Here is a 24,057-nt window from a genome sequence, read left to right as displayed (position 1 = left end):
CTTCTGCTCCAGGAGCGGCAAGGTGGAGCGCGACGCCCGCGTCTTGCATCCCTGCTCACAAAAAAGAGCTTCACGTGTTTTCAACGACCTGAGCATCGCGCCACTTGCTTCTCCTCCTCCAACATTATTCCCTCCTCACCGGCCGAACGAAGACGAAGCTGTATCCCAAGTCAAGGGATTACCCAAGGGCGCAATTATCAAGCCGTGCGCGCCAGTTTCGACGGAGAGCTTCTACAGGAGCTTCAATCGCTTTGCGAGGGCATTGTATCTCGAGAGACAGCTGTACGGAGACGATATCGTCGGAGCGCCAGTGCTGTTTGATCTGAAGGGACGATTGATCCAGGAGAGTCAATTGAAGAAGTGGTGTGCTAGGAAGGGAATTCTTTTCGCAGCAGAGGCAAACATGCCCAGTTCATGCAAAGACATCCGTACATCCCTCTCTCTCCCCCTCTTCCTCACGAACAGCAAAGCTAAGAATAATACAGGTGCGGCACTAGCACAATGCCTCCAAGAATCCGACTGCGTAATGGTCTACCGCAATAAACCAGGCGACTGCCTCCGCGAACCGCTCATCGATTCCATGCCTACGAAATGCCAACAACTCAAGAAAGGCTTAGGAGAGTGCAAACGCGGGATGGTGGACATGCGGAAGAGGTTTCGGGGGAATCAGCCGATCGCTGTGAGTAAGGAGTTGGAGGGAGGGGCGCAGGAGCCGAGTCATCAGTTGTATGCGGGCAGACCGGCGTTCTCGGGGACGGTGAAGAGTACTAGTGGTGACGAGCCGCCTGAGAGGGATTGGAGGGAGGTGGAGAATGAGAAGTTTAGGAAGGAGTGAGGGTTGGATGGATGCAGGTGTATACTAGGGATGAGATATTGCATTTTAGATGAGCGTGCATGGGTGGCGTTTAGAGGTATGGCATGACCGCTCTTGCATCAGAAGACTCCCGTCATAATCGATCATTTTACAAGGAAAGTCAGACATCGGTGTCCTTGACCATGATGACGACCTGAGCTGGTATAGTGTTTATTCTCCTATTTTAACTCTGTTTCTCGTTATAGTCCTCCATGTCTGTTATACATGCTACTTCTCAGCAACTCCCAGCACCCCACCCACCACAATTATCCCCCGCATACTCAACAGAACACCCACTCACCTCACAAATTGAACTATAAATCGCCGCACAAGTAGCATTAGTATACGCCCACGCCCGTCTGACACTCCACTCCACATTCCCAACCGTCACCGCACTCACAGTGCCATATCCGGCATCCCAACTCTCTGTAAACATCGCACAATAAACACCCTGCGCTACCCCATAATTATCACTCAACATGTACGCCACAACAAGGTTACAAACCGTTGGGTTCTTGTTGGCTGGTGCATGGGCGAAGTTATACGATGTTTGAGCCTCTCAGGCCGAGACGCAGACTTCGGTGTTGAGGTATTGGATTTGGTCCGGGAGGAGGCCGAAGGAGAAGTATTTAGAGACGACGTAGGTGCTGATGCCAGTGGTGGGATCGACGGGGCAAGAGAGGGCTCCCGGTCAGGAGATGGGTCCGGCGAAACTTGGGTTTGAAGGAGGGGCGGCGAGGGCGTTGTAGCCGTTCGATCCTGATTGTGTTAGAATTCAAGTTGTGATGTGGGGAGTAGGAGAACTTACCGGCAATCCCGATTTCGAAGGAGTCTCGGTATTGGCCGGCATTGGTGGCGGTTGAAGCAGAGACTGGGACACCCCAGAAAACGCACTTGATGTTCGTCTCGGAAGGTGGGTTAGGACAATTCTAGGCATTGGGATCTAGAGTTGGGTCACGCTCGAAATAGAGGTTGAAGGCAACGAAACCAGTTAGGGCAGTGCAGAGTGAGGCACATTTGTTTGTGTCATACTGATTGAGGGTGGTATATCCCATGCACGAAGAAGTGGAACTCGAGGCATGGAGATTGGTAAAGTTCAAAGCATATCCTTCGGGAATTAGTGCTGAGAACGCAGCAGCTTTGAATTATGGGTCGTCTAGAGAGGCTTGGGGAGTATCTAGACCAGGGATTTTCAGCTGTGGATTCTTAGGTATGGACCTTACTGATTGACGGTAGGTCCAGCTCCTACTGGCTGATCTGATCCTCTGCAAGAAGTCAAAGTCTTTTGGACCGTATATTCTGATAGTGTCAGAGCCTGCTCGGAAATGTTTTGGATTTCCAATGACCGCACCCGCTCTTCGAGGCCTTCTTTTAGAACGAACTCCTAGAATCAGATTTCTTGATGCTTTGAAGGTCGTTCATGAAATTAAGCTCATCAATTTTGAAGGTTCAGCCGCTAGCAAAGATTTCTCCAAGTTCGACGAGCTGTGTCCATCGCGAATCTTCTTGCACCTCGATCGTGCCGTCCGGGGTAGCAACTTTCATCTCTTCAACAGAACTTGTGCCGAACTGGTAAGTTGAATCCCCATTTACAAAGGCGACTAGCATGGAAATCCAATCTTCCATCAACTTCCTCTCAGCAGAAGTTGGACCATGCATGATTGAAAAACTAACACATTTAAGTTAGCGCAATTCGACAAGAGATGTAAAGACTCACTTCCAAAACGGCTTATCCATAGCATGAGAAACTCCAAAAGATGCGGGAGCAACCTGCTCAGTGATGAATGACAACCTATAAGCTACCCGGTACCTCCAAATATCTTCGATACTCACGCCATGCTTCCCCAAATCATTAACCAAAGCTCTCGAAGGCGCTCTAACCTGCCCATCCGCAATGATCTTCCCAAAGTGTGCTTTCCATTCAAGCAAGTCATTTGATTCCGGCCAGCCATAATGCTTCAATATCCGCTCTGTAGTCGCGGGAGCGTAATAGTTCGAAATTTGCCTTTTCAGCGATTCCAGAGTGGCTTCTTGAGGACTGTTGTAAGTGGCGTAAAGTGTTTCCTCATTGAGAACCTCGCCGATTAAGAGCTTCATGTTGCGTTTCTTGAAGTCTGCTGCAAAGTTTCCGTTGTTTTGATACTCGACCATCCCGGAATGGAAGAAGAGATTGTCTGTGATAGGCCGGAAAGTATGGTTCTTGAGTTTGCTGATAGAGTGAAGTAAATCCTTGAAGCTCAACTTTCTCAATTCAGCTACTTGTTCAACCCCTGACAGACTTGACGATATCTTGAAGTACTCGCACATTTCCTCGAATTGTGACTCGGATTCGGCGATTGTCTTGGGCTGAGCAGGAATCGTATTCGAACACATGAAGAATCTACGGAAGAGCTGCTTCTGGACGGATGAAGTGACTGGTGTGCGAAATTCGTGCAGGACTTGAGCATGAACACTATACGCACCAGCGCTCCTCCCGGCCAAAGTGATATTCGTCGAGTCACCATTGAAGGCCTCGATATTATCCCTCACCCACTCCATGGCCAATCGTTGATCCCAAAGACCGAAATTGCCCGCTGCTTTACCACCACTGTCTTCGAGGAAGACTTTCCCAGCGAGGAATCCAAAGACGTTGAGTCTATAGCCAGCGGCTACAACAATAGCGTTCAGTTTCCCGGTTGAAATCAACTCTGTGGGATCCATGCCCACTTCTTGTGAAGGATCTCCTATCTGGAACCAGCCTCCATGAAGCCAGATGTACACAGGCCATTTGCCCTCCGCGTCTCTGGAATTCTTCTCCTCAACAGGCGTCCAGATATTCACGAACAAACAATCCTCGCTGAACGCCTCGGTGCCTTCAGACTCGACATTGAGATGAAAAGCCTGTTGAGGGCAGACTGGCCCAAATTTTGTGGCATTAAACGGCTTGCCTTGACCGTCATCATATTTGAAGGAAGGAGGAAGTGGACGCGGCTTCCGCCAACGGTGCGGCCCGGTTGGTGGGAGCGCGTATGGGACACCGGCGTAGCGACGAGCTTTGTTGTCGTACTGCACGCCTTTGATGCTACCCTTTGATCCGAGATCAAGGATGCAATCGGTCGTGCCGTATGATATTGTGTTTCCCATTCTGTTCTTTGTTGTTTTGGTTGGAAGATTTTGACTTCTTTTGCTGTGGGTGAAGCGAAAGTGGGGTCTTCTTTCTTCACCCTGTGCAAGACATCTTACAGTACTCACTCACTGCAGGCTGCAGATGAGTTGTTGAGATACTCACGGTAGCTAGGCACGCATCTGAGTGTGCCTTTGTCTCATTGAAGCGTTGCAGTCAGCACATTGCCTAGCAGTACATTGCATTGCTTGATTTCGTGGTTTGCGACCGTACGTTCGCGTTCTCTGTTACCTTTGATATCTCCTGCTACAGCCCGGCGGACGCATGGGGAGAACGGAAGTGCACCATTGCTGCTTTTGATGTTTCCTTTTGATACAATTCTCCGAATAGGTCTTGAAGACAAGTGTGTCATCTTGTTCGCAATGTTGAGATAGCTAGTTGGGCCTGAGAAGGATTCGTGCACGTGACCTTGCCTTTGAAGTGAAGTTACAAGAAACTGTATCAGAGTTATGAGAGCTGCTCGTCTCTTTTGTCTGAAGCTGCAAGACACAGTAAGCTCAGAAATTTACAATACTTGAAGCGAGACAGCCATTTCTGGAACGGGTTACAGACAAACAAAGGAGATGCAGAGTCAGAGAGCTAGAAAAAGAAAATGAAAGGGGGAAGTTGTGCAGAAGCACTATACATCTGCTATGTGCTTTTCTTTTCAGACTTTTCAATGGGTTTGATCAGAACGCTGCCAGAAGTTGCTGTCTGCGAGTGGAAGCGCTTTGGAGATCCTCTTTTCATTTGCTTCTTCGTGCATCTTTCCGTCTGGAATAGTGGAAAGAGCTTCTAGATGCGGGTGGCATTGTTGGTGTACATGCCTTGTTGGTGGAGGGATATATCTGGGCGTTTTCTCTTGGTAATGGTGAAAGCCATCTTGTCCCCAGCATTTGGCACTTCACGACAATTGAAAGTTTTCATTTGAAGGAGTTTACTTGTGTGGTGCAGTGAGGGAAAGATGTCCGGGGGATCGCAGAGAATCCTTCGACCGAGAGATCCCGATAAAGTTCCTAAATACTTTCATACTGCAGCAGAGTTGGAGGACGCGGAAGGGGAAGAGGAAGAGGAAGAGGAGCGTCAAGTGGCGACGGCACGCTCCAAAAAGCAAAAGAGACTTCGCAGCTATGACTCTGGCGATGATCCAGACGACGATTATTCTGTGATTAGTGAGAGAGCTGAGCGTATCACTAAAGGTTGGACTTCTACGCCTATTCATGCTCCTCAAACATACTTTACATCGTTGTCTAACTTTGTTGGGTCCCGACTAATATGTCTTCCTGTCAAGAAAAATAGTCAGATCGCTAGTCACGATGAACTGAAATCCGAGGAAGAGAGCGAAGAAGAGAACGAAGAAGAAACGAAGAAGAGACGGAAGACGCGAACGAAGACGCGAACGAAGACGAGATCGACGACGAGATCGACGACGAGACTGTGCACGTTATTGAAGAAGAGGCTGCTTCTCACCGAGATAACCGGCCGTATCCGATCAAGATGGATGGCAAGAAACTCGACTCTATCGAATTGATGACATCCAATCTCGTCTTAGGAAAGGATGGGAACTTGAGACCTGAGTTGAAAAAAGCTGCAGACACTGTTGGGGCGCTCAAGATTGCGACAATGTGTTCTGGTAGTGATGCTCCTATCTTTTTCATAGAACTTCTGTGCGAAGGTGAGTCCATATCTTTTTCTCATCTATGAGCCGCTAATTGTGTCATATTCAGATCTCATCCAGAATCACGACGTGTCATTGTCATTTGACCATGTCTTCTCAGCCGAGATCGTGCCTTTCAAACAGGCTTTCATTCAACGCAACTTCCATCCAAAGCTGATCTTCAAAGACATTGCTGAATTCTTCCGGAAAGAACTCAAAGTGGACAGAAAAGCGTAAGTAGCCTCCGCCTTTTATGGACATCATTTAACCCAAACAGCACAACTGCCTATGGAAGCAGAATCGAGGTTCCCTCCGATGTTGATATCTTGTTTGCGGGATTTAGTTGTAAAGACTTCTCCAGGTTGAACAAGTCGCCAAAGACTCTGGAGGATGCTGGTGAGTCTGCTGTCACTTTTGCTGGACTAATTGCCTACATGAAGAATACAGAATGCAGACCCAAGCTCGTGGTTATGGAAAATGTCCTCCTCGCGCCGTGGAAAAAAATCAGAGAATACGTGGAAGCCAATACTCAGTACCTCTGTACACACACCCACTTAGATACGAAAAAGTACTACCTCCCACAAACTCGCAATCGACGCTACATGATTTGTGCGCTCAGAACTTCAGATCTTGAGAGCGATGATGCTTGTCGTGGGAAATTGAAGGATTGGACGAACTCGTTGAAAGAGATCAGCAACAATTCACCAAATCCTGCAGCGTCCTTTGAAGAAATGTTGCAATCTGCTCATAAGTACTCTGTTCCTTCTGCGCTTCGAAGCACAAAGTACGAAGACTCGAAGCACAAAGTACGAAGACTCGAAGCAAGGCAATTGGGCAAGCAGCAAGTATCTCGCTGCGGCTTGGAGGGAAACTCTTGGTACCGAGAGACCTTTCACCAATTGGAGTTTGTCTGGAAAGAAAAGATTGCCAGATTACTTCAGGCCCAGTCGTGGTATTACTGAACGCACTTTGGACCTCTTGGATTGTGTATTTCTGGAACAAGTTCGATACGGAATTGATATCCGATACTACAGGTATGTTCCAGTTCCTATTTCCGAGTCATGTACTGATGATGCTACAGCCGTTTTATCGAGTGCTCCCAGAACGTCGCACGAAACCCTACATCCCACGATATTGGATTGCTCTCATGCCTAAAGACCGATGTCATTCCCATATGGTCTATCGAAGGTCGAAGACTCTCTGGGTGGGAATTGATGCTTTTTCAAGGGTTTCCCATCAATCGAATCGACTTCACTTCTTTCAGCGATAAAGAGATCTGTGATTTGAACGGTAACGCAATGAGCACGACCGTCGTTGGCGCTGCAACTATTGCTGCACTTGAAATCTTTCACATGGACCTGACCCAACGAGGTCCTACTGCGTCCTTACCCTCAGTAGCCACCAGTCCCAGTGAGCATCACTCTGGGGAGAATAATAATCTGTCTCCTATGTCGAACTCTGTTTACACAACCTGTTCAACATCCGAGCTCATCGCTCGGGCGATTGTGAGTGTTCAGATCTGTTCATGCGAGGGTTGGAAATCTGGGGCGACCAGTTTCAAAGAATGTGCAGTCTGCAAACATACCGCATGCACAAATTGTGGCAAGAATCCGGTTCACGAATACACCGCAAAGCAAAGTACTCCTGCCGAAGCCACGACCAAAGCACAATTTGTCAGATACGTCAAGGCCATGCTCCCAGCGATCCTCCGACTGAACCCCGCCGAATGTACAAAACCTCCGCTGGACGATGTCGAGATCTCTTACCGCGAACACTACCAAAATGCCTTAGAATGTACTTTCCACATGTCTTCAGTACAACGTAGTGAAGTTTGGGAGATAATCTACGAAGGAGCATGTGCCAGACTTGTTCTTGTCATCTCCAGAGGAGGTAGAGCACAGTGGTTTCTGTACGCAACTCCTACCACTCTGGATCGATCAGATGTGAGAAAGTATCTCGACGAATTTCCCATCATGAGAATGGACCTGGATAACTCAGGGGCAAACATTACCCACGGATCGTGGTACATGTGGCTCCCAGAACCTGAGAAATTGTTCTCCGTTCGAATTACTGGCTGTGGCAGTGCTGTACCTTCTTTCCATGCAGCTTGTGGAATACCAGAACATAAGGATGATGAAGTGTATGTTGAGCTTGAAATCAACGTTTTGGAGCAACATAAGCAGTATGTGGGTTCCGACTTGAGTGGCACATACAAATATCGTCCTAGGTGCGGACAAGCTTTTGATTCGTTACACATCAAGGAAGGTGCAACTGCCGAGCCAGTTTATCTCTTCTTGCAACACCCTATCCAAGGTAGTGAGATCAAACATACACGATTCGTGTTTGCTCGAAATTGCCGGAAGCTGGGCTATTCGGATCACAGAATGATTTTGGGTAGTCTTCCGCCGAATTTCCGCCAACCGTTGGTCTCTTCACTTGATCCATCTGAGACGACAAGTCTGAAAGTCTATGGCTGCTGGAAAGATTGCGATGACATTTCTATCAAGTTCGATTCAAGGGGAGTCTTTCAAGAAGTCAACTTCAGCTGCCAAGATCTAGCCTCGATTTCGGATTCAAATTCTCTTTGTAAAAAGTGGCATGAAGGTTTTCAAGCTGAGAACATTCAGCTAGATGCTCTAGATCCGCAGTGGTCATCTCCCGACTGGACTATTGTCAAGCATACATTATTACCTGACTTCTTCAGAAAGTTCTTCTGGGCGATCTGGGGAGGCCTTCATACGCAACACTGGCCCAAGGATTCTAAATGGAAGAAGGCTGGTGCAGAGGAAAATGGTTGCCCGGTTGCGTGTAATGATTGTTGTCCGAAGCCGCCCTCGGCACACTGGGGTCTTCAAGCCAGTCGAAATGAGATATCGGAAGCCAGTGCGACTCCACTCGCTGATGCATTGGGCACAGTTGAACAACCAGATGATGAAGGGCATGCAGAGAAGGATCCACCCGTCAAGGTACACTTCACCCTTGTCCCGTTCGAAATCCCGGAGGAAGCCTTCCGGTATGAGCAGAACCTACCTTCAACAAAAGACCTTCCTCTGAAGTTGCGATACAAGACAAGTGAAAAAGATAGGTTGATGACCATCCAGCTGCTCATCAATCTAGCCATCCTCATTCACCGTGCTATCGCTGAATTGACTCGACGAGGAGGAAAACCCATCGTCAGCTCCGAGTGGCGTCTCGTGACAAACGACGACTTGGAAAGTGTATCAAAGCGAGCGCCATTTGCTTTGCAAAGATCGACGAATATCAATCCAGCCCCTGAGCCCGAAGGCTTGAAGCTCAAGCTTGATGAGGCCCAGCTAAGAAGTCTTGCTTGGCATCTGAATCAGGAGAACTCACCACCGCACTTCGACGAAGAAGAGGTCTTCGAAGCCAGAATACCAGAAATCGGGTGCCGTCTTGAAGCTCGAGCTACACGCAAACTCACAGCACGAGGTGGACTGATGCTTCACGAAGTCGGATTTGGGAAGACCATCATCGCATTGTGTCTGATACTTCAGCAGGCTGCTTCCAAAACTCATGCGAACTGGTCCAAAGAACCTGGCTCTTCAATTCGGCTTGACGCATCAATCATTTTCGTACCTACTCAGCTGACTCTCCAATGGCGAGAGGAGATTCACCAGCACATGCCCGACACCTACAAAGCCGCTGACAAGGTCATCATGATCAGGAGTTCGGAGGAAATGCGAGCACTATCGGTTCAAAAATTCAAAGAGGCAGAGATCATCATTGCAGATGTGTCAATGCTCACGGCAGAGGCCTACACGGACGACCTAGCAGCGCTTGCTGGTATGGACGAACTACACAGCGGTGCCAGCCGGGGTGCCAAAGTTGAGTGGTATGAAGCTGCACGTAAGGCCATCTCCTCAAACTCGACCTTGTTCGAGAGTAAACCAAAGGAATTCTGGGACGAGGTTGACAAATCTTTGGAAAAACATCGGGAAGAGGTCCAATGGAGTGAGATGCCATCTCCAATGCATCGGTACAAAAAGGATGAAGTGACGGTGGAGCACAGTGGAGCACTTCTCAAGACCAATGATATTCCGGTACCGATTTCCAATCAGCAATTTTCCAGTCAGGCCAATGAGAGACAGGCGATGGTGTTCGAATTGTTCGAATTTTGCCGAGTCTTCTTTGATGAATATCACTACCTTGAAGACCCAATACTGGTCATGATGCAAAACGTCAAAGCTCAATGCCGCTGGCCTATGTCTGCAACTCCACAACTCGAGACGCAAGGAGGTGTCGCTAAAGCCGCCAGTCTCTTGGGAATTAATCTCGGAAGGCTGGATTACACATCGATGTCTCAGCAGACATTCGCGAAGTCCACTCGTGAAGCCACAAGTCAGTACAGATTTCCAAGCCATATTGACCCCGCAGGCTAATTGCATTCAGATTACGAACTTCTTGCTGCTTATCATGAACCATATTCAGTTGCGTGGCGCAACAACGTCCACAGGCGAGAGGAGGACTTCCTAAAGAAGTTAGCTTGCCAAGTATGTATTCCTAGCTCAAGTGAGAGTTCTAAATACTGATGATCTCAGGATATTGTTGATGTAACAGCTTTCACAGTGTCCGAATCTTGGAGAATCGTCTATCCATCTACTGCCCACCGTCTCGGCTACTACGAAATGCAGCAATTATTCGCTTTCACCAACTTTGATCTCAAACGAAGGCCCGGACAAAACAAACACACTTCAAGGGCGATCTAGTATTGGGATATTGTGACCAAGCGTGATGCTCAGACGGCAAGAGATGCATTGCACAATTGCGCTAGCTACTTCAGCGCCGTGTATAAACCCAGGGACGTGAATGGCAGGCTCGTCAAGGACAATTCTCATTCTCAGCCAAACTCCAGAAATGATACTCTAGATTGCGATAAAATAATTGCACAACGTGGGCACGAGCGCAATATCGCACAGCAGACCCTTAAGTCACTCCTAGAGAAACTCGCCTATCTTGAGTATGAACCTAAGGACGTTTCAAACGGTAAGGACTGTAAGAGGTTCTCAGACTACAAGTCTACCATCAAGGGGTCGCAGAATCTGAGTGCGGCTTCGAAATTCATTCTCGGAGCAATCAAAGGGCTCACAGATCTCGACGCAGATACGGTCAAAAACCTCCAATTATCCTGGAGCACCTACGGTATTGTGGCTCCGAAGAACAAGCTAGCAAAGCATCAATGTGTGTGGTATCATTGGGCTGTTAAAGAACTCATTGTTGGGACCGCCGCACTTCAAAATCAGGACGCTGCCTTACATGAAGTCTTCAATGATCTCCACCGTTATGAATCGGCAAAGACTCTTCATGAGAAAAACAGAATCTGTTGCCAGAACTGTGATAGTCGTACAGATTCTAGTAAGATGGTTGTTCTGGGGTCGTATGGTCATCTGCTATGCCAAAGATCCAGTTGCCTACCTCCAGAGTCGGAAGATGAAGGTAGCTGTCCTCTTATTACTTGCCAATTAGACTACGCAAGTGTCGATATTCTGCGAGCTAGCGAACTCAAGGTCAAAGAAAGACATGTTGATGGCCAGTTCTCAACATATGGAAACAAGATCCATGCAGTGGTGTCACTCATCCAAGAGATCACCACCGACAGCGAAGACTGTGTCCTCTTGTTTGTACAAGGTCATCGAGTGCTTACCAAGACGGTCGAAGCATTGAACAAAGCAAAACTCAAGCCCGCTAAGTTGGACTACGCGGCATCCGACGCCGAAGGCGCAGAGACAATTGCCAAATTCCAGCAAGCGGATAGTAAGATCAAGGTCCTGGTCCTGGATATCGGTAGCCAAGAGGCGGCTGGCAGGTATGTGGCATCATCAGCGCCTCATTACTATTCCGCTTCCTTGCTGACTTTTGAATAGCAATCTTCAGAGGGCGAACCACGTTATATTCCTACAGCCATACTTTACATCTGGCATTTCGGCTCAGAACGAATACGAGGCTACCATGAAGCAAGCAATTGGCCGTTGCGTTCGACGCAATCAGGAGAAGGAAGTTCACGTCTACCACTACATGACAGCCAACACGATAGACGTCGATATCATCGAGAAGAGGAAGGACAAGAAAGTGGTTGCCATGGTGGAGAAAAATGAAGCTGGCGATGACGACGACAAAGATCAAAATGACGTTAAGCAAGGCGTCCAAAGTAAACCCACAGACGACGAGTTCTTTGTCGACTGTGAGTTGGTCTCTCGAGCCGAGGATGAGGATGAGAAGAGTCTGTTCTCCAGCAAGATCGCTGAGCTTACCATAGAGCTAGACGATGATTGGGGATGGTCTTGAACTGCTTGAACTTGTCTAAGCGGTTCCAAGATGAATAGAGGAAATAAAATGTGGACCTGCTAACATGAAGCTTAGCAATTTGGAGTTATTTCTTGCAAGGGGTGCATTGCGGGCGTTCTTGATGTTATTTCCTTCAAAAATTGTACGGCATCTGGGATTTGATGTTAGTACTGAAGATGACATAGGAATTTGGAGAGAAATCACTCAAATTGCATCGCACTGACCACAGAAAGAATGAAGGTAGAAGATGGTTGAGTGTGTTCTTCCATGAAAGCATCGATCCCGAATTCTTCGCAACATGTGACAATCGAACCTGCCTACCACCTACAAGCCCAAGCACATTTCCCCCAGGACTTTAGTAAGTGGCCATGACGAAATGTTCATGACGTTAAGGTGCAGCCAAAGCGGGATTCAATGAGACGTAGCTGAAGAGATCCACTTGAATACTTTTGTGCCGTTTGCCTATGAGATACACGCTGCTTCTATTCATCTTCAAGTGTTTCCCCATCTACTAAACTCTACTAACAAAAACCTCCCAACCGTGTTACTCCATCAGAAGACCCCAGACAATGTGTACCCCACCAACTTTTGACATTTTGGCAATGGATTGAAATCTATCGATTCAAACTATGAGTTTCGTTACCGAGTTACCCTAAGTTTTTCGATCCTTTCCATCCAAGCAACCTTAACTCCAGATTCACCAAATCTTCCTTCGGCCTCGCAAGCGCAAATGACAATCCCCGTTTTGAATATCTGAAACCCATGCATCCTCGCCTTCCGCAGGAGTAGTATACAGCTTCGCATCCACGAGCAGCATGGCAAAAACAACTCCTGATCCCATATTGAATGACGATAGTTCCGGAGAAAAAATGCAAGAATATATTCCCAGCCCGAAGTCTTCGACCTCTGGCTATCCAAGAGAGAAGCTTCCAATGCAGAACGCCACAAGCATGCCAGCATCGATTCAACCACTCCTTCTCTCTGGTGAGGAAGCTTACTCAAACACAACCCCATCCGCATAATTCCCCTCCTCATTCTGACTCTCAAACTGAAACATCAGATCCGTCCTCATCGTATACTTCAACCCCTTCGTGACCAAATCCCCCGAATGCAGCAACCGTCGATGCTGAAAGATAAGAACCCGCCCAATCTTCGGATCAACATCAATCCTATGCTGCATATCATTGGAATGAAACGTCGTTGCGCCACCATGCAGCAAATCAGGCGTATCCTCCTTGGACCCCTTCTTGATCCCCAGCGCCTGTGCCGAATCATTGAGATAGAGATGGAACGTGTAGAAAGAGCGCTGCGACCCATCGGGCGTCTCGTACGTCCCGTCGCAATGCTCCTTGAAGAACTGACCAGGCCCATATCTCAGGAATCGCATCCGCTCGTTCAGGCCGTACTCGGTGATGGTCCACTTCTCGCCGTCGCGGAACGAGCCGATGGCGGGGAGATACTGCTCGCCGGACAAGCTGGAGAAATAGTCCTTCATCCCTTCCGCTTGCATGATGCGTTGCCAGAGCCGTCGAGTCACTTCCTGCTCGTCCCAGATGATGCGGTCAGAGTTTCTGTAGTGTGGGACGAGGATCTCGTGATTCCTGCCGGCGTTCACGAGCGCGGGCGTCCATCCGTTGTCAGCGGGCTCGTCGTCCTTTGCTATGTGGGCTCCTTTGGACATCTCGGCGTAGGTCATGAGTTGATCGCATTCTGCTTGCGTGAGGACGTTGTCTAGGACCACGGCGTACAAGTCTTTGTACTGGCTGAGTTTGGTGCTTTTGAAGTCGATTCTTTCGACTTTGATGGTTGATGGGTCGGGGATGGGAGCGAGGAAGTCGGCTGGATAGTCTACTGCTAGGGATGTGTAGCTTGTTTGGATGACTTCTGGGTATCGATTTGGTGCTTTTCCCTTCCCCTTCTTTTGTCCTTCGAGACCCGCCAACTGACGGGCCTGTTTGAGGATGGACGCCATTGTGTTGAGGTGCTTTGCGAATGTGAATGAACAATGCGTAATTCTTCCTTGAAGTGCGAATGCTTTTGTAGGTAATTTGTTGCAAATTGTACTCACAGAGGCAGGGCGTTTATATGATGTTGGATTCAAGGCAGCTGCAGGTTGCTTTGTTGCCCAGTCAGTCATTCACTTCTGACGTTTCTGCCTAACAGGGCGCGCACCGCACTGCCACTGGGCGCTGCTGCGGGCGTTGAGGCTTAAATGCGGGGACCGCCCGCCGCAGCTGTAGAGATGACTCGATTGGACAGATTTCTGGCGCTTGCCAAAAAGATTCATCTGAGATCTTGTCGTGACCATAATGTCAATTGATTGTTAAAAAAAAAATAAGAAATTGGTGAATCTTCGTGGTGTCCTTCGCTTCAGGCTGCTGGGTTTCAAGTGGCAGGCAGGGACCGGCAGCGCTAAATTTCGTACCTGAAAATCCCAAAACATCTGCCTGGAATATCAATAGTACTCATACAGGACACCTCAACAACGTACAGGATTACTCAGATGAGAATCAGATAAAACCTCTTCCAAGCAATGCGTCCACACTACTGAAAGAAATGCACTCACCGAATCTTAGTTCAAATCCAAGATGTATTGAGGATGTCAGGACAAATTGTCTGAGCTGGCATCATGGTTATTGACGTTGCTCCCAATTACCCATGTCACTCAATTTGAAGCCAACATCGATCTTAGTTCATCAACTCGTAGAAAATCGGATATTTGAGTAAAGCTTGAAGAGCAATCTCAATCACAAACATTTATGCAGGGAGAAGGCAGGATATAAGTTGAATTGTCTACATCTATCTGTAATTTTCTCGCAAATATCTATCAAAGTCTATCTATCGTGGTATCTTTCAAATCATCTACCTCTATCATTATCACAACCCACATTTAAACACCACCCTTCACTCCATCAACGTCACTGTTACTCCCACTGACTACCTCGGACCCCACCGCCTTCTCCCTCTCCCTCTCCAACTTTCTCTCTCGCTTCTTACTACCCAGTCCACCCTTGCCCTCCATCGCCTCCTTGAACGCAAAGGCTGGGTTGAAAGCATTCAACGCGAAGCAAGCCACGATAACCATCACTCCCTCAAACCCAACAAACAACCATTGGTGTCTGATCAGATTCCCCGTCCATCCTTCTGCCAACTCTACTACTCTGTACACACTTCGCCAGAAAATGCAGATGGTCGCCAAGGTAAGAGCAGCAAGGAAGCCCTTGAAGACCCAGGAGTGACGGAGCTTGATGAACAGGGGATTCTGATCGAAGGCCGACTCGCCCATAGACTTGTATCGTTTGCGGGTGCGGAGTGCGAAATCGAGACACAGGAGTATGAAGACGCCGAGAGTGAAGACTTGGAAGGCAAGTCCAGCAACCATGATGTTGTCTCCAGAGGTGGGGGATTTATTCGTATGAGTCGCCGAGGACGCAATACCGCCACCAGCAGCTTGGAGTAGGAGAGACAAGAGATCGCAAGGTATGAACTAAGTATTTGTTAGCAAGATTATGCGTAGGTTTCGAGGGGTAGACGTACGATTCTGGTATATGACTCAGGAGCAATGCGAGAGTTCTCTGGTCCGAAAGCATAGACGATTCTCCTCAGACACAGATAGAGACCACCAGCCATGAATGCAGGTGCAATGGTAAGGCAGACAATCTGCATCAAGAATCCCGTTTGCGCCCACTGGTTCTGGTGACTTTGAATCCGTCCGACATATCCGATGACTTCGAGAATAACACCAGCCGACATAGCGAACGTGAATGCGAAAGCTCGCCGCGTGAAGGCATATGTGGCAACGAATCCGATCAGAGAGAGGGAGAAGAGGACAAGGAAGGCGACGTTTGCGCTGAGAGACACGCGGTAGAAGTAATAGGAGCTGGAGATGGCGCAAGTTGAGATCGTACAATTGGCGAGGTTATCTGGTGAATGCGTCTTTCGAGCTACGAGCTCTACGAATGTAGGGAATGTTGAAGCCATATCGACAGGCTTCTGTAAGAGAGGAAAGAAGTGAAGTCTGTACACTCAAGAATAAAAATAAATTGAAGTATCGACACCAAAGGCAAGCCTTACGCACAGCCTCTCAACGGAAACAGACTTCCGAGTGAAAATCTAGCAAGAGTGACTTGGACGAAGTGAAAAGTCACAGTATAGAAAATGGAGAAGAAGAAAAAGGCGACTTCACCTTGCATGTGGGCATCATGGACATTTTGTAAACATGCACCATGCCGTGCCTCGTATCGTAAACGCACAGAAGTAGTGGTGAGTGGTCTATTCTTATTACGCGTCGGGTTTATATCTCTCCGGGATTAGTCTCCTTTTGGTGCTCGCTTCGAGCGGCGGAAGGATGAGCCGAATATCAAACCTTATTTCACTTGCTTCTTTCGAGATGATAGGTAACGATAGATGAGGTTGCTTAGAAATGATTAATTGGTGGGTATCATTTGCTCCGAGTTTGCAGGTTGCATGGAGTCGGGCTTCGAGGTTGCTTGAGGCTGGATCAGTCAGGTTCCATTTTATGTCATGCCCGGCCGGCCGGTCCAACGCAGAGCTGAATGTTGGTCTGACGCCCAGAGATTTTGCGAGGGCTGGATCCTGATTGGTGAAGTGAAGCAATAATAATGTGTTGCAGTGCCGACAAGATTGTTACTTCTGCTTTGCGGGATGCCTTGGCGTAAGACGAAAACACAATGTTTGCACCAGAAACCGTCAGACATCAGGTACGAGCACGCGACCTTCGAATGGGAAACAACCCAAGACTCCTCCGATCGATCTGACGGAACAATGTTTCATTGCAAAGGTCGAAAGGTCTGAAGTACGAACAGACAAGAAAGTACCATGCTCTCTATTCACGTGTGCGCCAATACTTGCCCCCATCGGAATGTAGCCGAGCTGAATCCAGGCCCTCGACGCCTCAACGGCACGGCTTTCTGTCAAAAGCTGCATCAAGCTTTCCTCATTGAGAAAAGTCTGCTCCTTTTCGGACACGCATTTCCCCGCGCATCGTTCATTAGCTTGTCGGTAGAGGAAGATACCGATTGGGTATGGGAACAAGAGAACTTGTGCCATGTGGAGGACCGGATTTTCGGAATCATAAACATTCCACCTATATGGGACCATGACGAATTTTACGAAATCACCACGACATAGTCTTTGCGTTAATGGCGAGAGGGAGTCATCCACTCGTTTATGGCTCGATAGAAGAACGCTGTGGTGACGGATCGTACCAGGGGGAGACCGATGTTGTTGCAGAGAAGGAGACTTTTCTACACGCCAATCGCGATGAAGGGGGGTTGGTCTGAATAGAGGTCAAGAGAAGCACACCTTTTCCATCTTGATGACATGTACAAGGAAATCGGTACGAGAAAAGAGTTCTCAAATTCCGAATCAATGGTTTTTGTTTATCTTGTTCATCAAGGTATTCACCAGACATCCTGATTTGATCAATCTTCCAGCCTTGCCTAACTTCAGGTGCTCCTGTTGCGGTGGATCCTCGAGAAGACTTGTTTTGACATCTAGCTCCCCTCCGAAACTTCGAAATAGGTTCCTAAATCGGAGAATGTCTGTCGGAAAATCTGAACTTTCAAAAAAGTATTAGGATCATGGAAGAAAAAAGTGGTCACTGAAAGTAACGTTGCGGCTGAGCTTTGAGAACTTGCCTATCGCTAAACTTTTGATGTTCTATGAGTTTACCCAGGAAAAGGAACTTGGAAAAGCGAGGAAATCTTATCAAAATGTTTCAATCCTTTCCTACGCAAAGCAGCTTGCTCGGCTTTTTCTATCTTCTTTTGCAGTCCCCAACTCCATCTAAAAGAAATCCTGCTCTGAAACGAAACACAAAGGAGCATATAGTTCGAATAACAGCAAAAATATGCTTTCGATTAAGAGCGCTAGCCCAAAGCTAAGCTAAACTAACGTAGAAGAAAGCAACACTTATCACATTTAACAGAATTCATGAGAAAAAACCTGACTAGAAGGGCAGGCACTTGTGTTCTCCGCCCCTACGTCCAACTATGTTTGCTATATTCTCACTATTCACCGTCAATTATCCTTTTCCTCGGGGATAATGAGAGTTCCAAATATTTGATTCTCTATTGAACAAGACTATAACCACATAGTTAAGGAGTACATGCAACTTCTCTCGACCAATTTTAACAACGATCTCAGAATCGCTGACTAAACAATAGCAGAGCTACAATGTCTATTGTCTCTTCCAATATCCTACCCAAACTAGTGCACTAAATACCTGACCTCGCCAGGCTGCGCTGTACCGAAAAGCAAATGCTGTCATCCAAGGCATTAAGTATCCCCTTTCGCCGAGACATTAACGTGCTCTCAATGTCTGTCGTCTCTGTGCCAGACAAGACCAGTAGCCAGCCCAGAGTAGCGCAGACAAGCAGCACCACCTCGGAACGCAAGGCTAGCTTCGTCAGAGTTACTTGCAATCCTTTCTCGCCAGAAGTCGAGACATGAGCGCACCCTCAATCTCTATTCTCTCTCCTAACATTTTTCGCTGGACTAACTTCTAAAGCGGGGAGGGGGGCGCGGGATGGTAAAAGACAGGACCAGCGGATATCAACGAAGCATATCAGCTGCTGGCTCCAATTACCCAACCATGGCCTAACATTCAAGATCTGGCCCTGAATTTATTTCATTGAAGCCCTCAATCCTCTCGGTACTTCTTTTGCATCCAACAACAATGACTCTCCAATAATCAACCTCCTCCGCGCAATCTCTCAATCCTCACCATACATTCTGGTCTTACCACTGGAACTTATCCTCAGAAATCCCACCACCCCATCGCCTATGTCGCAGCTTGCGTTTCTTGGGCCATTGTCAGAATGCCCGTTGTGAACATCGGAAGCGAGATGGTACTGTTTCATGGCCGCTGGAGTCCTGCTTCTTGTATGGGAGTAACACTCTTGCTGTAAACAATCTCCGATTGTCCAGAAGGTCTGTACACGGTTCAATCAATGATGACCACTGGAGTCGTGCCATATATGATTGAAATTGGAATGTCTGTCGTGCATGTCGGAAGCCAAATGGCACTATTGGCGCCAGCTGGAGTCCTGCTTGTCGTGCGGGAGTGAATACTCTCGCTATACACGAGCTCGGATTGTCCAGAAAGGTGTCACAGCAAGAGTCCTGCCACTTGTCGTACGGGAGTCAATATATACTCTCCCTCTCTCTCAGCGACCTCCGATTGTCCGTTGGGATTCGTGCAACGTCTAGGGAAGCCTCAATTCGGTAAGCCATCTTACTCGCCTTGGTCCTCGCACAGGAAGAAGCTTCGCGAAATCTAATATGTTTGTCAAGGACAACGGTCATCAACCCTTATTCGACTTGCTCACCTCGATGTTGCTCTCAAGCCAACCACCAGAGAGACCAGCAATCTCTGCTATCCCTCTCCCGTTCTAAGCACCCGGCTCTCCCAGAGTAAAGCCTTCCTAGACAAGCAAAGTGATGCTATAAGCGAATAAACCGAACCAATACCCAGCCCAAACGAGTCCCCAAGCACCGCCTCTAAAGGCCAAGCTCGCCTCGTCCTCGCTTACAATGCGTTTTCGCCGAACTGCTAGCGCAGCCTCAATGTCCGTCTTTTCTCGTATGTTGCGGACGAAGTTCCGGAGTGGGTGGAATCTGGTACAAGCTTCTCAAGGACCAGCCGCGGTGGCAGTCCCAACAAAATCCTCTTCCATCGAGATATAAAAGCAGCCCCAATTTCCGTCCTCTCCCCTGATAATTTTCGCTTCACCAATTTTCTGAGCGGGGACTTAGTCGGAATCGGAGGCGGTGAGGGCGGGGCCGCGAGAATCGACTTCTTTAGGATAGGCTTTAATAGCAGAATCTGAATGTTCGGCTAAGGCTAGCCTTTAGAGACCAGCCGCAGTGCTATTTTCAATTGCTCTCTTCTTCTGTCGAGACATTAGCGCATTTTCAATGTCTGTCTTTTTTCCATATATTACCCATCCTCTTGATGAACGTCCGGAGCAGCGACTCGAACGAGATAATGAGAGCTGTGGAAAAGTAACGAGAATCGCAGAGTTTCCAAAGTCGGTTCCAATAGCAGAACTTGAATACAGTACTCAGTGATCGCTAAGGGATTTTTTTAAAAATGCGTTTGAGAAACAGAGTTTGAGTATGCGGCAAAAGTTGGGAGATTGATATCCGAGTCACTAATGGCAAGGAAAAGGCAATGGGGATTCTTAACGGCAGGGACGACCGAGATCTTTGAGGGTTAGTTGCAATGTCACTTCCGCCAGGCCATGGCAGAACTGAACTAGACCTCGAGCGATAGTCAGACATCCAATAATACATCGATTACTCGAAAACCCTCTCTACATGGCTCACAGAGTTGAGACTCCTCCGGACATTGTACAAGTCCACCGGAAAATCGGAGTTGACTTACAAAAGGAGTGTTTCTTGCTAATCTATGGAAGATTTCTACCAAACCTTGAGCGATGGCCAAATGTCTGATAACGCATCCATCATTCGGAACCTTCTCTACATGACCAATGTGGTTTTCTTCGGGGTTATTCTCTCTGCTAAGTAACTTATATTGTGTATCAAAGGAACAAGTGTGCAGGGAATAGAAGATAACTCAGTGAAGAGCTCCTAAATACTGGAACGTACCAAGATTCTACACGCAGTTTACAGTACAAGGTGCGCAGATAGTAGAGACCCACATATTCTCCGCAACTTAGGTATGCACTTAAGAAGTTAGCTAAGCGAAAAATGTCAGGAGAGAGGACGGACATTGAGGCTGCGCATCACGCTAAAAAAGAATAGTAAACAAGTCTAAGAATACGTTTCTATCTGCTTGGAAAAGAATCGCAAGCAAGTAAAATAAAGCATTCAGAGGCGGTGCTTGGCAAGGTCGGGTATTTAGTGCACTCGTTTGGGCTGGGTATTAGTTTGGTCTGAAGAGACAACCGACATTGTAGCTGTGATAATGTCTGGTCAGCGATTCAGAGATTATAGCTAGTATTGTTGTTGAGGGTAGTCGAGTGCGGTTGCTTGTACTCTGTATATAGTCTTGTCTTGTTTAACAAAGAGTCAGATATTCAGAACTCTCATTGTCCCCGAGGAAAAGGATAATTATTAGTAGATAGTGCTCGTATAGCAATCAAACGTGAAAGTGGAAGTAGGAAAAGTGATCTTCTAACCGCGGTCCTTTTGCTGTAGTGTTGTTGAATGTGGTAATTTCCCTAGAGAAAAGAACAACTGAAGGAAAAAAAGGAGGGCGCACTTATCGCGTAAAAAGGGATAGAGTTCCTGGATGAATTTGTGCTCAAAATGCTCCATAAACCCCTGGACATTGCATTCATGCTAGTCCTATACACTTTTGTCTTGTTTTATACAGATACAGAGTTCCCCGCCCATGACCTAGATTCATTTGCTTTTCAGACTCCTCTATGCACCTATTGGACCTTCTTCCCGCTTGTCGTCAACTTCAACGGCACAGGCTTGCTCCATAACCAAATCGCAACGAATACCACCCACCCGCTAACAGTAGCACCAATGCCAGCAATCCATGGCCATGCTCCGCTGATGCCCCAACTCCTTGTATATTCGTCGTGTGCAAAATGTCGGACGGTAACAGTGTTCTTCTCCTCGAGGTTGGAGAGGAATGGCCGCTTGTAGTTGACCTTGAAGTTGAAGATTCCGTGTTGATCTGGAAGCTGGAAGCTGGTAGTGTAGATGGTGGAGTCTTTCGTTGTGGTAGATGGGGTAAGAGGGAGGCGGTGGAAAGGAGATAGCATGGAGAATTCGAGCTGAACGACATCGCCTGTAGGTGGGGTGAAAGGAACCCACTTGTCCCAAGAATACTCGGAGATCTCAATGGAATAAGTCTAAAAGGAGTTAGCATGTTCTTCTACCGAGTGAGACTGTGTACTTACCACATCGTTCTTGACTCTGTAAATCTTCGGATTGGTGATGTTGCTCTTGACACCACCCTCGTTGAGTGAATGCTCAATCTTTCCAACTTTGAGAACACCAATCTCGTTGAATGTCCAGGCAGTGACTTCCCTTGCGAAAGCCTGGTTGGCAGTCTTCACGTTCTTGGCATCAGATCCAACACCACCCAAGCCCACACTGCGCTTGACCTTGGCATCAAACCAAGCATCCTCAAGCATCTCTGAAGATCCAATAACGGTAAAGCGAGCAGAATTTCTAGCTTGCATCGTGGTGATCAAGGACAGTTGGGATCCAACACCGAATGGATCCTCAACACCTTCAACATCATCTTTGGGGTTGTATGAGTATGCGGTGCGAGGAGCTCGGAGAATTGGTGTCAACAACGGGCTTGCATTTCCCAGTTCTTGTCCAACACCTCGTGGGAATGCAATGACTTCCCCTCCCTTGCCCTCTCCTCTGAAGAAGTTCTTGATATCTGGTCGAATGGCATCTGGTCTTGGAACGAGGACAACATCGTGCTTCTCGGAAGCGCTCAGGGTATCATAATTGAAGTGATCGATAACAAGAGCTTTGCGATCCGAAGGAAGGTGAATATCGAGTTCGAGAAGGAGTGATACTAATGAAGTTGGGGTGGACGTCGATGAAGAGAGGGTCAAGAGAATGTTGCCGCCAGCATTGATAAAGTCAAGTAGGAGCTTCGGCGTCAGAGCTGGTCCAAGGCCTATCGAATATCAGCACATTGACTTCGTCCTACAATTTTCCATGGAATACCTTTGGCTTTGGTGGGCAGCAGTAAGACATGATCGTACGCTCTCTCGCCGAGTTCAAATAACGCAACTTTGTCGCTCTTCGGTGATTCGAAAGTGATTGAGAATCCTCTGCCTGTAGCGCACAGTATCAGTACAATTCATGCTCAAGATTGGGCTAGATAGTCCTCACCTTCAAGGTCCGCGATATATTTCGAGTATTTCGACTTCTCTGCCAATTCCTCCAGCACAACCAATAATCGATTTCCACTGGAGCTCACTGCCTGCACCACAGATAGCAGTCCAAGTATGAGGAAAGAAAGTAGCCACCTCATTGTCGTTGTTGTTCTTGCAGCGATTCCTCACTTTATCGTTGCGCGTCTTGAGCTTTAGGAAACGTATGCATTTGCCAAGACTTTTGGGGCTGTTGCAGGGATGCTAGCTGCACGTGATCCCAATCGGAGCTCCACTTCAACTCGAACGTCAAGCTGATCTGAAATCCCAGGTCTGCAACAGTTCTGCAACACAACAAAGAGATTCAAGGAGGCGTTGCATACAGCCAATTGAGTAGGTCGACGTTTTTCCAATGCTGTGGCTACGTGCTAATGCTCTCAGCTACGATGTCTGCCCTTCCACGATTCTGGTCGCAACCTTTGCGGTACTTCCGATGGGCTGCAATTGAGAAGCCAGCTATCTTCTACTCCCTCATTATCGGTACTATGGGACCTGTCACTATCGTTGTTGTGCCACCGATCAGGAAGTGGTTGGGAGATGGACCAAGACCGGAGATACCACTCACGTACCCAAGTACAAAATATACCTTACGAGACTGTAGAGCCTAGTGCTGATCCGATTATAGTTCCTACGACGCCCAGAAAGACGCTCGATGGCTACGATGATTAGAATTCAACCAGGGATTATGGAGATGAGGATGCATGACAAAGGAGCATATTGTACATAGGATGGCGTTAGACAATGGAAGACTCTTCGATACCTGCATTAGCACATTCTCAATTAGAGCATAGCTCTGGATTTGTTCATACTACTTGTACCTCGATGTTGTTACCGTGCCAAAGGTATCTGGAAAGGAGATGAGAGCGCTATGGAAACGTTGGGCAAGGTTCCATGCATGTTTCTCTGGCCTGTGGAGAAAGGTCTTGCACAACTCATTACCATGAATTCCCTATTCTTGAGCATGTCCTTTGCTATGAATCTGCAGAAGACTATAGGTGTCTTGGACCCGTTATGTTTCTGTGAACTTTGATGTTCCTTTCCACAGCGTATGGGGAACAGAAATTGCCATGTCCAGCAAGTATTCTTAAGTCAGGGATGTACAAGAAGCAGAAATTGTTTGATTGGTATTCTACGGAGGGAGAGCGTAAAGCTAATCTATGCTTGCATGTCCCCCGAATTGCGGAACTGTGAAAAGTGATAA

At 47.6% G+C, this 24,057-nt stretch overlaps 9 protein-coding genes across 9 annotated transcripts; 3 read left to right on the top strand and 6 right to left on the bottom strand.

Annotated features, from left to right (window-relative positions):
• Positions 1–315: 315 nt before the first annotated feature.
• Positions 316–1,225, top strand: LY89DRAFT_690201 (uncharacterized protein). The gene has a single exon (XM_018216050.1). It carries the CDS (start codon positions 404–406, stop codon positions 833–835), a length of 432 nt encoding a protein of 143 aa, XP_018064143.1. The 5' UTR covers positions 316–403; the 3' UTR covers positions 836–1,225.
• LY89DRAFT_277228 (uncharacterized protein) lies at positions 1,082–1,997 on the bottom strand. The gene is made up of 2 exons (XM_018206428.1): positions 1,662–1,997; positions 1,082–1,612 (listed from the first exon to the last, which is right to left on the bottom strand). Exons 1-2 carry the CDS (start codon positions 1,788–1,790, stop codon positions 1,328–1,330), a joined length of 414 nt encoding a protein of 137 aa, XP_018064142.1. The 5' UTR covers positions 1,791–1,997; the 3' UTR covers positions 1,082–1,327.
• A 305-nt stretch (positions 1,998–2,302) lies between these two features.
• On the bottom strand, positions 2,303–3,976 carry LY89DRAFT_701260 (alpha/beta-hydrolase; the record flags this gene model as incomplete). The annotated part of the gene is made up of 2 exons (XM_018217184.1): positions 2,303–2,522; positions 2,571–3,976. 2 exons carry the CDS (start codon positions 3,974–3,976, stop codon positions 2,303–2,305), a joined length of 1,626 nt encoding a protein of 541 aa, XP_018064141.1.
• Positions 3,977–5,048: 1,072 nt separating this feature from the next.
• LY89DRAFT_788039 (uncharacterized protein) lies at positions 5,049–12,202 on the top strand. Its single transcript, XM_018223128.1, has 10 exons — positions 5,049–5,194; positions 5,287–5,670; positions 5,723–5,885; positions 5,930–6,403; positions 6,453–6,686; positions 6,734–10,011; positions 10,063–10,163; positions 10,212–10,378; positions 10,445–11,476; positions 11,535–12,202. Exons 2-10 carry the CDS (start codon positions 5,493–5,495, stop codon positions 11,953–11,955), a joined length of 6,048 nt encoding a protein of 2,015 aa, XP_018064140.1. The 5' UTR covers positions 5,049–5,194; positions 5,287–5,492; the 3' UTR covers positions 11,956–12,202.
• Positions 12,203–12,949: 747 nt separating this feature from the next.
• On the bottom strand, positions 12,950–13,927 carry LY89DRAFT_597859 (uncharacterized protein; the record flags this gene model as incomplete). Its single annotated transcript, XM_018210002.1, has 1 exon — positions 12,950–13,927. The coding sequence occupies one exon, from the start codon at positions 13,925–13,927 to the stop codon at positions 12,950–12,952; it is 978 nt and encodes a 325-aa protein (XP_018064139.1).
• Positions 13,928–14,746: 819 nt separating this feature from the next.
• Positions 14,747–16,392, bottom strand: LY89DRAFT_628056 (RTA1-domain-containing protein). Its single transcript, XM_018211168.1, has 2 exons — positions 15,493–16,392; positions 14,747–15,442 (listed from the first exon to the last, which is right to left on the bottom strand). Exons 1-2 carry the CDS (start codon positions 15,934–15,936, stop codon positions 14,846–14,848), a joined length of 1,041 nt encoding a protein of 346 aa, XP_018064138.1. The 5' UTR covers positions 15,937–16,392; the 3' UTR covers positions 14,747–14,845.
• Positions 16,393–16,624: 232 nt separating this feature from the next.
• LY89DRAFT_277202 (uncharacterized protein) lies at positions 16,625–17,184 on the bottom strand. The gene has a single exon (XM_018206427.1). The coding sequence runs from the start codon at positions 17,074–17,076 to the stop codon at positions 16,666–16,668; it is 411 nt and encodes a 136-aa protein (XP_018064137.1). The 5' UTR covers positions 17,077–17,184; the 3' UTR covers positions 16,625–16,665.
• A 3,728-nt stretch (positions 17,185–20,912) lies between these two features.
• Positions 20,913–23,000, bottom strand: LY89DRAFT_788036 (dolichyl-diphosphooligosaccharide--protein glycosyltransferase-like protein 48 kDa subunit). The gene is made up of 5 exons (XM_018223127.1): positions 22,816–23,000; positions 22,648–22,758; positions 21,858–22,597; positions 21,206–21,809; positions 20,913–20,996 (listed from the first exon to the last, which is right to left on the bottom strand). The coding sequence occupies exons 1-4, from the start codon at positions 22,955–22,957 to the stop codon at positions 21,378–21,380; spliced, it is 1,425 nt and encodes a 474-aa protein (XP_018064136.1). The 5' UTR covers positions 22,958–23,000; the 3' UTR covers positions 20,913–20,996; positions 21,206–21,377.
• Positions 23,001–23,242: 242 nt separating this feature from the next.
• Positions 23,243–24,000, top strand: LY89DRAFT_657283 (uncharacterized protein; the record flags this gene model as incomplete). Its single annotated transcript, XM_018212423.1, has 2 exons — positions 23,243–23,429; positions 23,482–24,000. The coding sequence occupies 2 exons, from the start codon at positions 23,243–23,245 to the stop codon at positions 23,523–23,525; spliced, it is 231 nt and encodes a 76-aa protein (XP_018064135.1). The 3' UTR covers positions 23,526–24,000.
• Between the last annotated feature and the right edge of the window lie 57 nt (positions 24,001–24,057).

The sequence above is a fragment of the Mollisia scopiformis genome (genome assembly GCF_001500285.1).
Source record: "Mollisia scopiformis unplaced genomic scaffold LY89scaffold_28, whole genome shotgun sequence".
Classification (NCBI taxonomy): Eukaryota; Fungi; Ascomycota; class Leotiomycetes; order Helotiales; family Mollisiaceae; genus Mollisia; species Mollisia scopiformis.
The sequence above is the reverse complement of the archived record's forward strand: the minus strand, read 5'-3'. Positions and strand labels throughout refer to the sequence as shown.

What these genes read in the sequence shown, in the direction of transcription:
- LY89DRAFT_690201 (XM_018216050.1), top strand. Translation starts at nt 404, where the DNA reads ATGCCCAGTTCATGCAAAGACATCCGTACATCCCTCTCTCTCCCCCTC.
- LY89DRAFT_277228 (XM_018206428.1), bottom strand. Translation starts at nt 1,790, where the DNA reads ATGCCTAGAATTGTCCTAACCCACCTTCCGAGACGAACATCAAGTGCG. An exon ending in CTTCGAAATCGGGATTGCCG is followed by an intron (nt 1,613 to 1,661) that starts GTAAGTTCTCCT and finishes TAACACAATCAG; the next exon opens with GATCGAACGGCTACAACGCC.
- LY89DRAFT_788039 (XM_018223128.1), top strand. Translation starts at nt 5,493, where the DNA reads ATGGATGGCAAGAAACTCGACTCTATCGAATTGATGACATCCAATCTC. An exon ending in CACACTTCAAGGGCGATCTA is followed by an intron (nt 10,379 to 10,444) that starts GTATTGGGATAT and finishes CAATTGCGCTAG; the next exon opens with CTACTTCAGCGCCGTGTATA. An exon ending in AGCCAAGAGGCGGCTGGCAG is followed by an intron (nt 11,477 to 11,534) that starts GTATGTGGCATC and finishes ACTTTTGAATAG; the next exon opens with CAATCTTCAGAGGGCGAACC.
- LY89DRAFT_628056 (XM_018211168.1), bottom strand. Translation starts at nt 15,936, where the DNA reads ATGGCTTCAACATTCCCTACATTCGTAGAGCTCGTAGCTCGAAAGACG. An exon ending in CTGAGTCATATACCAGAATC is followed by an intron (nt 15,443 to 15,492) that starts GTACGTCTACCC and finishes ACAAATACTTAG; the next exon opens with TTCATACCTTGCGATCTCTT.
- LY89DRAFT_277202 (XM_018206427.1), bottom strand. Translation starts at nt 17,076, where the DNA reads ATGGTCCCATATAGGTGGAATGTTTATGATTCCGAAAATCCGGTCCTC.
- LY89DRAFT_788036 (XM_018223127.1), bottom strand. Translation starts at nt 22,957, where the DNA reads ATGAGGTGGCTACTTTCTTTCCTCATACTTGGACTGCTATCTGTGGTG. An exon ending in ATATATCGCGGACCTTGAAG is followed by an intron (nt 22,759 to 22,815) that starts GTGAGGACTATC and finishes TGTGCGCTACAG; the next exon opens with GCAGAGGATTCTCAATCACT. An exon ending in GCTGCCCACCAAAGCCAAAG is followed by an intron (nt 22,598 to 22,647) that starts GTATTCCATGGA and finishes GATATTCGATAG; the next exon opens with GCCTTGGACCAGCTCTGACG.